Genomic DNA, 13,935 nt, shown 5'->3' on the forward strand with positions numbered 1-13,935 from the left:
TTTCAATAATGAATTTTTCTATTCCCACAACACCAAGTTATTTTAATCTTTGCCAATTTGGTAAAATTTTAATCTTTGCCAATTTGGTAAATTTTATGGTTAACTCTTTGTTTCTCTATGTATTGGTTAAGCCAGACACTTTTTCTGTATTTAATCGCTGTTAAATCTGGTTGTTTGCCCTTTATTAATAATCTCTTGGATTTCTCTACATGCAATAGCTGAGCAGCTTTTTGACTTTAAAACTCACTTTGCTTTAAAGTACTTAAAGGGGGGAGGGGCGCCTGGGTGGCTCAGTGAGTTCGAGCCCTGCGCCAGGCTCTGTGCTGACAGCTCGGAGCCTGGAGCCTGCTTCGGATTCTGTGTCTCCCTCTCCCTCTGCCCCACCCCCGCTTGTACTCTGTCTCTCTCTCTCTCTCAAAAATAAACATTAAAGAACTAAATAAAGTACTTGAAAGGTAAAGTCAGTTTTTCCTCTCCATCCTGTCCCTTATTCACAGCGCCTTCTCAGGTGGAGGTTTAACATTTGGGGGGGTTCATCTTTTTTATAGTGTGTTGGGGAGCTCTTTATAGAGACGTAAATCTTATTTTTGTCATTTTCAGGAAAATTAGGATCCTTGCTACTGCTTACTGTTAAAGGAATTCTCATTTAAAAAACAATGGTCAGAGACCTGTTTAAAGAAAAAAAAAAAGGCTTAAGGCCAAAAAATACCATTCTTAGATTTCAAATCACAAAGAAGAAAAGATGCTCTCATACTTCATATGTTTTTAATTTCCTTAGTAACCTTTCCATTGACATACTGGAGATACTGAATTTCAGAGTATGTGGCATTTGGCAACTTGAGATTTGGAAATAAGGATGCACAAAATACTGAAGCCAACAGAGGAAGAGAAATTTCAAGATTGGGATTTCTGAGTGGTTATCTGTTGAAAATGAGTTCTTAAAAAAAAAACAACGAAAAAATGAGTTCTTCAGTATGTAGTCTATAGAAGAAAGTATGGTCCAGGTGTGCCTGGGTGGCTCAGTCAGTTGAGTGTCCGACTTCGGCTCAGGTCATGATGTCACAGTTCGTGGGTTTGAGCCCCATGTTGGGCTCTGTGCTGATAGCTCGGAGCCTGGAGCCTGCTTTGGATTGTCTCCCTCTTTCTCTGCCCCTCCCCCACTTGTAACTCTGTTTCTCACAAATAAACATTATAAAAAAATTTTTTTAAAGTATGGTCCAGAAATCATTTCACCTTACAAATTGATTTGTTCAACTTTAAATGCTTGCTTTACTCTCAAAACGACTGAAAACTGTCATTATTCTACTGGACTCACTAATGCAGAATAACTATCCCTAAATCCAGTGTTCTTCAGTACTTTCCTAAATATAGTCAAGATATACACAATCAAAGGTGGTATTCCGAGCTGAATGGCCTTCACAGATCATGGAGGACAAAACGGGATAAACACCAGCTTGTGCTCAAGGTAATTATGAGATGATGGGGTCTTTTCCCTTGGGCATTCATGGGCATTGTGTGGAGGGAGGGAAAGGGCAGTTTTTAAACCACTTGACTGGTTCATTCGAGTGTGCATCTTGAACTTAAATGTATTACTGTTTTTTAAATTTATAACGTGATTTCTATTTATGATTTAAAAATTCCAGCTCTACGTTGCCAGCAGAAGCCCATCAGGCCTGTTTCCAGTGAATAAACCGAGTATTGGAGACTAAGTCTGCAAGTATCTTTTTAGCAGACTAGAAACTTGACGGTAGTTGATCCTTTGTTCTTTACCATCCTTGCTTTAGTATGTAACATTTCCCATATGCACTTAGGAGGGGGTCCCTTAACTATCATGATAACCAAAGTTTTGAGTTGCTGCTTATATTAGGCAGTAGTTTGCAAACATCAGTTCAGTTTGGCAAGTGTGCTAGCCTCTCCGGGGCTTGGGGGAATAGGGATCCGGCTGATGTGCAGTACCTTCGATTACCTGGAGTAATCAAGAGTTGCTCATTCAGAAAGAGTAGAAAAGTCAACTGCATCAAGGTTTTAAAAGCGGCATTTATTGATTGAAAATAAATGTGTGGATAGGCTCTCAGCATGGAATCCACATTATTTTTTAATGAGCTTGAAGTACATGAAGACTCCTTACATCTTCTACCGTTTATCTTGTGTGTGCTTTTAGCAACCACATTGAAACGGAGATGGATTTTTGACATTTGACTGAAAAAATGTAAAATTCTTTAAGCAGCTCCCCATAGTTGATAAACCTTTGCAAAGAGAAAGATAAAAACACACTACAATGGTATACGTTGAACATTTATTACAACCAATTGGTGATGTGGTAAGACAGTGCTAACATGGCCCGAATATGTATTGGTCACAATCACAACAAAGCTTAATCCAGCCCAGCAGATACAAATGAAAGTGTAAACCATGAAGACATGTTTACATACACAGAAGTATGTATAAAAGTGACATTGAAACAATTGTACAGCTTTAAAAAATATAGGGCCCACTAATGCCATTTTACCTCATTCGACTATCACTTTTATATGAAAGGTGGTGTCTGCTTTTAGAAGATTTCTGATAACTAGGCAGTGCCATGGAAGGGAATGAAGCTGCCCTAACGTTTGCAGCACTTGTAAGTGGAGGGAAGCTAAATAAATTTGGCTCTAACAAGCACCCCGGAAGGAATATTCGTGCTTTAAACAATGACTTAAGCAACACTCTGTGAAGAGAAGAAACATGTTTTCTGTAAGATGCTGTTATGAAGAATTCCAGGTTACGTCAATGTTTCCTTTTTTATTTGGGGGCATCAAAAACCATCTAAGTCACTACATGGTTATGACCACAAAAAAATCTGTCTCAGGAGTTGAATGTTCCTTGGCCTTAAAAATAACGTGCTCACTATTAGTCGCTCTCTGTTCCTCGTCCCAGGTCTGGAATGCCAGGGAAAGATTTTTTAGTGTAAAACACACCATTTCAATTTAGTCATTTGTGTATTCCCTTTAAGTATGTAGTTTCCAATGAGGGTCTTTGGTATAAATTTGGTTCTCTTTTTTAAAGTTTCAACATAAACAGTTAAATTTTAATTCATTTGATATGTATCAATTCCCTTTATCCTCAGATATACTGAAATCCCACACTAGTCTTTGGTTTCATATAACCAGGTTTCATATTATAATTTTTAACAGTTTCCTTTGCCAAAGACCGTAATTAATGAATGTAGATTGCCTAATTGTGTCATTCTCATAGATACATAATCAGATTGAGAGAAACAGATTTAAAAACTAAAATATCCAGAAAAGGTACCTTTCTTTTTCTGCATCATTCTAACTCATGTTTAAGTCCCTTATCACTTGATTAACCAAAGTTCCCTTTAAAAAAATTTTTTTTGTGTGTAGGCCTGAATGAAGCAGCTTAGCAAAACAGTAATACTGACAAGACGTCATCTTATACCATTAGCTAACATGGACATGAAGGCAGTGACCATCTACAGTGTGTGAAATGTCACAAGAAGTCATCAACAAGGGAGGTGAGTTATGTCAGTCCAATTTCTTCAAGAACACTACGTGGGGTTTCAGCTTCCTGTGGAGGGAAAATGTGAGACTCTGGTAAGCAGATCCGGGGAAGCTTGAGAGTGTGAAATTGACACGGAGGGATGTGCAAGTTTCAGAGAACAATGCAAGCAGTTCATTGGTTTGGGCACAGTCTAAAACTGAGAGCAGGCAGTTATTCAGGGTTGTGGACCCCAAAAGACCACAGAAGGGTATTTTCAGCATGCATTAAATACCCACTAATTACCTACCAATGTGCTGGGTACCATCGCTGTAACACAAAAAGCAGTCAAGCCCACTGGCAATTTAGGAAATCATTGCTACTGAATTAGCTACAGGAAAAGTAAGTTATCTTTGTGTTAAAATTCAAAACCTCCCCTAAATAAAAAGCAGGGAAAACCCCGAGTTCTTCTGAATCTTCACATAATGTTGTTTCCCATGGCCCCCTTTTTTTTTTTGGTCATGTGTAGTCATAGAAATGTCTTACTCTGAGTTTTTACTCAGTTTTTAACTTAACTGTCCCCAGCAGCATGGCTTCAGAAACTCACCTTCCCAGACCTCTCCAAGGCAACCAATGGTTTGGTGAGGCAACACAGAAAGAATACCTGGGGACAAAGGCACTTTTGTCCTATGTAACAATCAATATTCATTTTTAAATGTCAAAGGAAGACAAGACAAAGCAGGCATATCTAGAAAAAAATTACTTAATATTCCAAAGTGGCTGATTTTGCATATCACAAAATAGGACCAGGTCAGATTCAGGGGTTACTTGCAATAATTCTGTAATTAAAAGGCATACTAGAATTTAATGGAGAAAACGTAATTTTTAGTATCCAATAACAAATTAACTTACTTTTGCATCCTAATTATGGTACAGCACAAAACAAGGAAAAGAACAATATTAAACCACAAATCCATACGTTAGATTTAATTGCATGTAAAGCAGTACATGGAATAATCTTAAGTAAATTAAACGCTAGTCTGTTTCCGTATTTGGATAGTACTTACCTTCATATAGAGATTTGAGGGAGAGAAGGCTTAGTGCCCGACTTCTAGAAAGTGCTCAAAAAAATGTCAACCGATAACATCACACAACTGAGACCTAACTGAAGGTATTTAGCATTTAGTACTAAATAAAGTACTATAAATCAACTCTGCATATAAAGTTTTTATGGTAACCTTTTAGTAGGTGTGTTTACTAATGAAAAATGGGTAAAAAATCAGCTTTGGTTAAAGAAAAAAATTCTGAAGTATTCTTGCCCTCGCCACCCCTCCCCCCAACGAAACCTCAGCTTAACCAGGCTACACATCAAAATATATATGGTGGATAAGCAAACAAGTTAAACAGCGCCACAAGATTACAACCCGCTGGAGGACATTCTACAACATAGGTGACTCAGTTTTAAAAAAATGGCAAGGAAAAAAAGCAGACGAGTTGTTAAAGATGAAAAGACTTAAAAGACGACAACCAGATACAACGTGAGCCTTGTTGGAAATCTGGTTCTAACCAAGTATAGAAATGCATTTTCAACAATTAGGAGAAATTGAACCAGGAACAAGTATTAGGAATTACTGTCAATTTTGGGGGCGGGGGGAGGACTGTGGTACTTCTTTCTCCTGGTGATACATATTGAAGGATTACAGATGAAATAAGAGGTCTAGGGCTTGCTCTAAAATACTGAGGCAAAAATGGGGGTGGGGGGAAATGGATGACGAAACAGGCATAGTACTAAGAGTACTGAGCTGGTGGTTGCTGAAGCTGAGTGATGTGCACACAAAGGTTCTCTTTTATTTGCAGGTCTCAGAGTTTTCACGATACAGTTTAAAGAAAGTCTAATGGAAAGATGCAACAGTCCCAAGAATCATGTAAGCCAGTCTCTTTACCTTCTCATGTTTAGCCTCAGACATTACATATACTGTACTGACATCTGAATCACATATATCTTAAATAAAGGAAACAATTTAAAAACAATCGTTTCCATTTAGGCCTTGAACTGTAACCAGTCCATTTACATGCGGACTTTGTTACCATATGGTAACTCTATTTTCCTTAGGATTTTCTTAACATTTTTTCCTCTAGCTTACTTTACTGTAATATGGTATATAATACATATACAAACGAGGTGTTAACTGAATGTTCAGGTTGTCGGTAAGGCTTCCAGTCCACAGTTGGCTGTTAAGTTTCTGGGGGAGTCAAAAGGTGTATGTGAATTTTCAATTGCCTGGGAGGGTTGGCACTCCTAACCCACTCATTGTTCAAAGGTCAACTGTAATGTTAAATTGTCTTTAAAAACACCATACAGCCTTTAATGCATTTATTAAAAGATGCCTACATTGAATTCCATGCAGGTAACATTCTTCACTTATCCATGTAAGAATGACTCCCATTCTATTCCCCGGAGCTGGTCAGACTTCCCCTATGTCCTTACTGCCTGTAATCCTATATGGCATTTCCTGAAGAGAACCATGTTACGTGTCCCATATGCATTATTTAAAATATATGTCCTTTCCAAAAGGCCTACTTAAAAGCAATCAGTTACATATTTGATTCCTTGAGACTTGTACTATTTGTACATTAGTTTTGTTTTTTTTTTTTTACAAATTGTGTTCATAATATAATATGTAATTTTGCCATGTTCACACTGAAATTGTAGCTCAAAATTACCTAGAAAAACTATTCTCTAAAGTAATCAAATTCATAGAAACAAAGTAGAATGGTGGTTACCAAGGGCTGAGGGGAGGGATGGGGAGTTGTTTAATGGCTACAGTTTCAGTATGACAGGATGAAAAATTTCTGGACATCAGCTGCACAACGTGAATATACTTAACAGTCCTGAACTGTACATTGAACAGAATTTGCCAGCTTAACCATTTTTATGTTTTTTAAATATGTTTAATAAAATTACCTGGAAAAACTAAAGTGTAAAATATATTTGTCAAAAGGGATGGAGAAGAAAAAAGTCATTCACATGAGACAAAGTACATGCAATACTTTTATTTTAGACGTGCAAGAAAAGCGATTTCAGAATCTACTAATTTAAAGCAAGCAGCTGTATACAAATAACAAAAGAAGCAACATCTTGTTACAGCTCAGCACACAGCATCCAAAGCAAACAGGCATGAGACAATGCATATTCAGCATTAAAACCAGATGAATAACATATTGCAGGGTTGGGGGAGGGGCAGAGGACAAAAATGGAAATGAAAGACCAGTGTCTCCCAGTGCTTTCAAGGTATAATGCTAAGTTTCCCATTTGATAGCCCATCCAGGTGCTTCAAATGTCATGCAGTACAGCGAGAATGGAAAGAACTGGTCTGCATACCTGCCTAATAGACACTCTCATAGGTCGTCTTTCAGTGGTAAACCTGTTTGAGCATCTTTTGAATTGGTTTAATGATAGCTTACTTAATCAGGCTTTAAACTCTCTACATATAAGCAATGAATTATTGGATACTTTTCCTTTTATAATAAGTTGCACGTTTTAAAACTATACACCGTAATCAATATTAAGTCTTAATATTTAGAATATAAAACTATAGTTAACAAATCATTAAGTATTTAAATGAAGACTTAATCTATTATAAAACCATCACTAGTAAAATACTAGTATTTAAACTGTATTAGGATTTTAACTATATAAACAAACTCAGTATTAACATTTTGAAAAGGTTATTTCCTATTAAACAACAGATACTGTAGAAGAGACTTCTAACACAGTTTTCTGATCATTCTTAAAGGGACTGTTCAATATTGTGTGGCACAAATGTGATCCAATATACATGGCATTACAAACTTAGGAACTGTGAATGTTTCACCCTTAAATATTGTGTAATAGTACAGATTTTACTTTCTTGAATTATTTCCAAATATACTTTTATGTGATACGTTAGAATACATTAGCTCACAGAGAGCTGTAATACAGTCACACTAAATAGAATTTCTTTTCTCCCCCAACATCTGAAGACCAAGTCACACTGTATGTTACGACACTGTTTATTCTGCTGTAGCACTTCTGCTATATGCTCTTTGGTAAAAACTTTAACGATTGCTAACGTTTCCTCTTACAAGATGAATCATGTACGTGTTTAAGGTGAAATACTACTCAAAACATTCATAGGCCATATTTCAAGAAGAAATTAAACCAGTTGAGAGCAGGAATAAACTATATCAAGATCATATATAGAATGAAAATCAAACAGAGAAATGACGACAGGAAAAAAAAATTACAATGGTGAAGGTATTGATTCTGAAATGATTATACAAGATAATCAGTCACCAAGCTGAGGGCATTTTCTTTCATAAGTATATCAGCTCTCTATTTCCTCTGTGCAATTCTGCATACACGATGAGTAGTCATTTAGTACACAGGGACATTAAAATATTCATGACGTGGCTACAAAAGAAATGCATATATTCTTATACAGTATACAAACTGAGAGACACAATCAGATTTCTAGAATGTTTGCTGCACAGTAAAGAAAATGGAAACTTAAATTTTTGTTTTTGTTCTTTGGTCTATGGCTGAATATTTAGCTTATAAACAGTGCTAAAGGAGTTCAGATTCCTCTTTTAAAAACCTCATATAATGATAATCAAAATGATCTATGTCCTACAAAATCCAAAAGCACTGTATTTACTAACAGGCTGAAAAGATTTTCAGTGTAAAGTCATCTGGTCAGTACTGAGTTAACTGAAAGTTCAATTAGAACACTACCTCCCGCCAGTCTTCAAGTATGTCAGGATTTTATTACACAAAGTAAAGGAATTTAATCCGTTAATGAAAATCGTTACATCCTAAGGTGACCATAAACTCTTTTACAGATCCTAAAGGAAAATGTTTCCCAAGAAGTAGTGGAAAAGCAGTCACCCATTTGGTATTTTAAGTAGCAATGGAGGTTTTTAATGGTTCACTTAGCTTTAAAAAAAACAGAACAAAAAGAAAACAAAAAACAACAACAGAAACTCCAAAGACAATGCCTTTAAGACTGAGGATATTACTTTTTAAATAATCCTCAAGATAGATTATAAAGAAATCTCCAAAAAGATGTCAACTGTCTATGCCTACAAATTTATGTAAATAGAAGTTTCTCATGTCAACGAGGTAACCTGAGGAGAGGTTTTAAACTGAGCCTAGAGTGTCCAGAGATGGATTTCTAGGGACTCCACAAACCCCTTAAAACTAGAGGCAAAATTCTGTGCAGATTTTCCTGAGAAGAGGGCCCAGGGCTCTTTAGACTCTCAAAGGGATTTTACCCCTGCCAAAAGGCTTGTGATTCAAAGTTTAAAATTGCTCATTTGAGTGCTTCTAAAATATCCTCATTTTAATATTAAATTCGGCATTTTGAAATGTTAGGCTACAAAGTCATGTAAACTGTTCAAATATGTGACAGATCTCTCATACGAGAACCATTAAATATAAAAGTATCTGAGAAGCACCAGTTAAATTTTAATCCTCAGATAATTCTTAAACACTTTCAAGAGACAGTTGTGCCTTCTTCCTCACTCAATACAGTGGAATGAACCAGCAAGTTAAAATAATGTAATAAACCCCAAATGCTTCATGTTCTTATGGAAGCTCTCATTTGCATAGGGGAATTCCATTTCTGTTATCAGTGACATTAGCGCTTCACAGTATTTACTAATACTTTTTTGTCAAAGAACCTCTGAACCTATTTCAATAGTCTGTGTAAAAAAAAAAAAAAATTCTAAGTCCCAACGATGAATGACTAGCAGAGTAAAATTCCCTATGAAAATAGCAGTTAAACGAAGTATTGGGACTATCCCTTAAGATTTAATGGAATCAGACTTATCAGGTAATACTAAAATATAAATAACAAACTTGACAAAAACCAAACTGAATTCATAGGTCCTACTACATTTTGATGCGTGTCAGAACTCCAGCACGTATTCTAGTACGCTCTCTTACACCCAATGAAACTCTTGCTGTGATACATATTCTCTGTTTTCTGGAGAGAGAACAAGAAAAGTTTAAGTCTGTCAACCTTTCACCTAAATAGCAGTTCTTTGAACCTTTATATTATAGCTTTAAATCTTTTTGTTTTCTCTTAATTCTATACACACTGTGCAAAAACCAACCATGGAGAGCTTATGCCCATTGAAAGAAAAGAGAAAGGTAGTGTCCCAAGTAGGGCTGAGCACACCAGCAGTCCTCCCCAGAAGAGACTTACTATGGAAGAAAACAAACGGCTCTCAAACATGACTGCCCGGCATGTCTGACAGACCTTTTACTACACTTCGTAAAGGAAAGGGGAGATGCTAAACCAAACTATTCCTCACAGCCAATGATCCATATTAAGTATACTTAAACAAGAAATTAGCATCCATCAAGTGTGAAGAATATTCTTCGCAGGGAAAAATATTCTTTCAGAAACCCTAAAATGCACACAAATAATGTATCCTTTTACCACTTTTAAGTTACCGTAACATGTTTCAATAATTTCTCAGTTGAGACAGTCTGAAAAAGCTGTGCTATAAATGCCTTAGTGACCACTTAACATTTAAGGTTAATTTTAAGCTGAATGACAGATATGCCCACATTAGCCAAATGATTTTTCTCTCTAATATCCAAAGAAAATATGACAGTGGATTAAATATAACTCTAGTATTCTGGGCCCTCACACTATCAGTACATCTAATGAGTCATGGAATAATTATTTACTTAAGGATTGGGGAGGGTGAGAGTCAAGCGTGTCATAATGCACAAGGGGTCCTGTGCAGAACCAGAACTACTATCTTTTTCCACTACCCAGGCAAGGTGAGTTTCTTAATACACTAAAACATCAGCGATTTCAAATACAGGGGAATAGAGGCCAGAATGAAAACAAACATTTTTTTTAATACAGTTGTTTTATTACACAAATACCGCAAATTGCCCTTAGTACCAATTCTCTGGAGACCTGTTCTCTGATTAGAGATTAGACATTATTTTCAACCTGAAATGGGCCTACAGTCCTGGGCAATCCTTTTACTCCTCACTCATTTACTCCCCAGTTAAGTCTATTCCAAACCCTCAACATTTCCCTCAGGTTATCTATGTCTCCTCTTTCTCCTCCGTCCCTAGCAGCTCTTCTCTAGACTAGTTTCTCAAAGAAAATGACAACTTTCTCAATTTCGCTCATCCAGCTGATGAGGAAAAAACAAACTACAGCTTTACTCAGTTATCTCCTCCTAATAGGAGGAAGATGTGTCTTGCGTAAGACCAATGCTTTTGATTCCATTCCCATTCACCCTGCCAATATACTTTCCCCTTTAGTCTATCGCTGTCTGCATTTGCTCCTTCTCCTTAGTGTACGTGCATGTATGTTCAACTTTCCTCCATACTAAGAGTAACTTTCTTCTCAACCCCCTACAAAAAGAACCAGAGGTAGTGGGAAGTGGAGGTTAACAAACACAGCAGAGAGAGGAATTAAGTTACACCTGTTCTTAAAACTGCCTACATTGCTAAGACAAACTCCATCACCTTCGAAATTCCCAGAAAGTCACCACACTAGGCCGAAAACTCATAACAATCTGGGAAACTGTAATGAAATCTGGTAAGCTAGCACTTATCTGAAGACTTAAGTCTTGTTGAGATGAGTGCTTAAGTTAACTACTGGTATTGGATCCAAAACGGAAAACCTAGTCTCCCGATTTTCTAGTACACAAAGAGAAAATAGTTTACATTTAATGAAAAATACAAGTAACTATAATTTGAAGTTACTGCTTTATTCGTTTTTCTTGTAGAGGGGCTTCACTTATTCCTTGTACTAAAAGTAGTATCCTCTGTCCTTCATGTTCTAGAATACAAAGGTCCAGGGGCGCCTGGGTGGCTCAGTCGGCTGAGCATCCGACTTCGGCTCAGGTCATGACCTCGCCGTTCGAGCGTCATGTAGGGCTCTGTGCTGACAGCTCAGAGTCTGGAGCCTGTTTCAGATTCTGTGTCTCCCTCTCTTTCTGCCCCTCCCCCACTCACACTCTGTCTCTCTCTCTCTCAAAAAAAACATTAGAATATAATGGTCCTTTTTTACTGCCCCTCACTGTATTCTGTGGCAGAATTCCTACTCTCAACTCTGGAACCCTATTCCTTGTGCTTAAAGACCAAAGGGCCAGAGAAGATCCAAATTCACGAAGATCTATGTTTAGCAATGAATAGAAAGAGAAGAACTAAAAGCCCTTATAAGGTACCTTTTATGACACAGCTCATAATGTCAGTCGTATTCCATCAGCAATTGTGAGGCACTAGTAAAGTCAGAAAGTTTTCTGACACTAAGTTAGCAACAATTGGCAAGAGCAATATGGTTGTTCCAGATAGTTAGGGTCTAAAATGGCCAAGAGCATACAAATGCCTCACTTTACATGCTGGAACTTTCTTTTTAGCAAATTCTACCTGATTTTACCTAATGGAATAACACAATGTGTACTCTCCCATTCACACAACATCATTTTGTCATTTAAAAAACTTGTAAATTAAAAATATATTTCTACTTCTAGCACATGTTTGTTTTACAGTTCTAGAAAAGGGAGGGGGACCTCAAACATTTTCACAGGTAATGCTGATAAGTTAATGTCCCACTCCTAGATCTTTCCTCACTTGATATACTGTGAGTATCTTTCCTTATCATTACATAGAAATCAATCTCATTGCTTTTACAACCAGGTTAACAGTTCCATGTATGTAGGTAGCATAATTTTCTTAACCTATTTCCCACTGATTAACATTTGGGTAAGTTCCAATGGCTTAATATTACACTGAGTCTTAGTGTATTTGTATATTTCTTTTGGACACAATTCCTTGAAATTTAACTGATGGGTCAAAAGGTGTACACATTTAACTGTTAACAGCACCAAACTCATGCTCCAAAATGGACTACAAAGTTTAAGTGGTCATAAGCAGCAGACAAGAGGGTTGCTCATCCATGCCAATCCAAAAACCAAAAGAAGTTATCATTCATATTTTAATTTACATTCCCTTACATAAAAGGGCCATTTGTTTTTTTCTCTCATCTGTGAATTATTTTCTTTCATCTGTGAATTATTTATTTATATCTACTGTTGTCTTTTTCTATTGTGCTGATCTATTTCTATTCCACGTCTCAAAAGTTTGTCTTAAAAATGATAGGGATAACTACCATCTTGTAAACCCTGCTCTAAAACCTATTAGTTATAAAATACTAAGGACAAATTACTTTCTCTGGCAGTTAATTATACTTTTCAAATTAAAAAAACCAGACTAATTAGCATATATCACTTTAGACTTGAAATAGTTTTAAGCATACTTTAGGGTAACTGTATTGTATTTGCCTTGGTCGTCCATTTGGATCAGGACTTGAAATGCTTTAAATTTGATCAGGGTTTTCAAAACATAAAAGATTTCCTTGAATCACTGAATTTCAAATATTCAAACTCTCTGTCTTTGCTAAGTAAGTTCTTGAAGGCTAGTAAGGTACAGAAGAACAACAACAACAAAAAAGTCTGCATGTACAATAAAAGCCTGTATTTGCAAATTCTGATCATTTAAATTATTCCTCCTATAAAAAAAAATGATCAAATCCCTAAAGTGAATGGGGAAAATAGCAGAAAATTAAAAAAATATTCTAACTGCCTGCAGGGTATACTCAATTCTGTTTCCATGTAAAAACTCAATTACCTTAACAGACATCAACAGATTTGGTTATTGTTCAGGAAACGAAATTATATAGTGACAACCCACAAGCTTTGCTGTGGGTTAGGTGTTGAAGTCAACCACAGATTATCTCCCCAGGCACTGGTTATCAAGTAAGGGTGATTTCATTGACTCACAGAGGTGATTTTTATAGCCATTTACATATTCTTATTAAGCACATTTGTCCTTCTTTTACTGTCCTTAGGGTTTTTTTTTCCCCTCCTGCTTTTGATTCATTGCAGCCAATCATTTATACTCTGGACTATATATTATATTGAAAAGATATAGTGGTCTGTAAAATGTAAATGGAATCTTTGTATATATATCCTATTGTGTTAAACTAAAGGTTCTTAAGCAGGGCACTCCTGATACTTGAGGCTGGATAAATTCCTTATTCTAGGAGGGCTGTCCTGGGCACTGTTGGACGCTTAGCAGCATCCTTGGTCTTTACCTACTAGATGCCAGTAGCACTCCACTGCCTGTTGTGACAATCAAAAATATGTCTAGGCATTGTTTAATGTTCCATGAGGAGGCATAATTGCCCCACTCCCCATCCCAGTTGAGAACCACTGAGTTAATCTAATCGTCCCTGGTTGATGGGTAAATTATGTTTTAGTGTGCGTACCTGTATTTGCTCATTCTTCTATAATGGACATTTTTATTTTAAAAAAAAAAGGCAATAGAGGAAACAATAAAAGAAAATGTAAAAGAATGTGTCAGTAGGGGGGGAAAAACCC

General features: G+C 36.5%; 1 protein-coding gene across 8 annotated transcripts in view; it reads right to left on the bottom strand.

Annotated features, from left to right (window-relative positions):
* Positions 1 to 2,282: 2,282 nt before the first annotated feature.
* AP1S2 (adaptor related protein complex 1 subunit sigma 2) overlaps positions 2,283 to 13,935 on the bottom strand; it is a 28,284-nt gene continuing 16,631 nt past the window's right edge. For 2 of the 8 annotated variants that reach the window (XR_006295668.1, XM_043570190.1), the window contains 2 exons: positions 4,390 to 4,398; positions 2,283 to 3,567 (listed from right to left, as the gene is read on the bottom strand). Coding sequence is in view for 6 of the 8 variants with exons in the window: in XM_043570190.1 (XP_043426125.1) it covers positions 3,520 to 3,567; positions 4,390 to 4,398 (57 nt within the window). In the remaining 2 variants the exon portion in view is untranslated. Of the gene's footprint in view, positions 3,568 to 4,084; positions 4,142 to 4,389; positions 4,399 to 6,516; positions 9,504 to 13,935 lie in introns of those variants that run through there. The other 6 variants (XR_006295667.1, XM_043570191.1, XM_043570187.1 and 3 more) reach the window with 5 other exon arrangements.

Source organism: Prionailurus bengalensis, chromosome X (assembly GCF_016509475.1).
Source record: "Prionailurus bengalensis isolate Pbe53 chromosome X, Fcat_Pben_1.1_paternal_pri, whole genome shotgun sequence".
Taxonomy (NCBI): domain Eukaryota; kingdom Metazoa; phylum Chordata; class Mammalia; order Carnivora; family Felidae; genus Prionailurus; species Prionailurus bengalensis.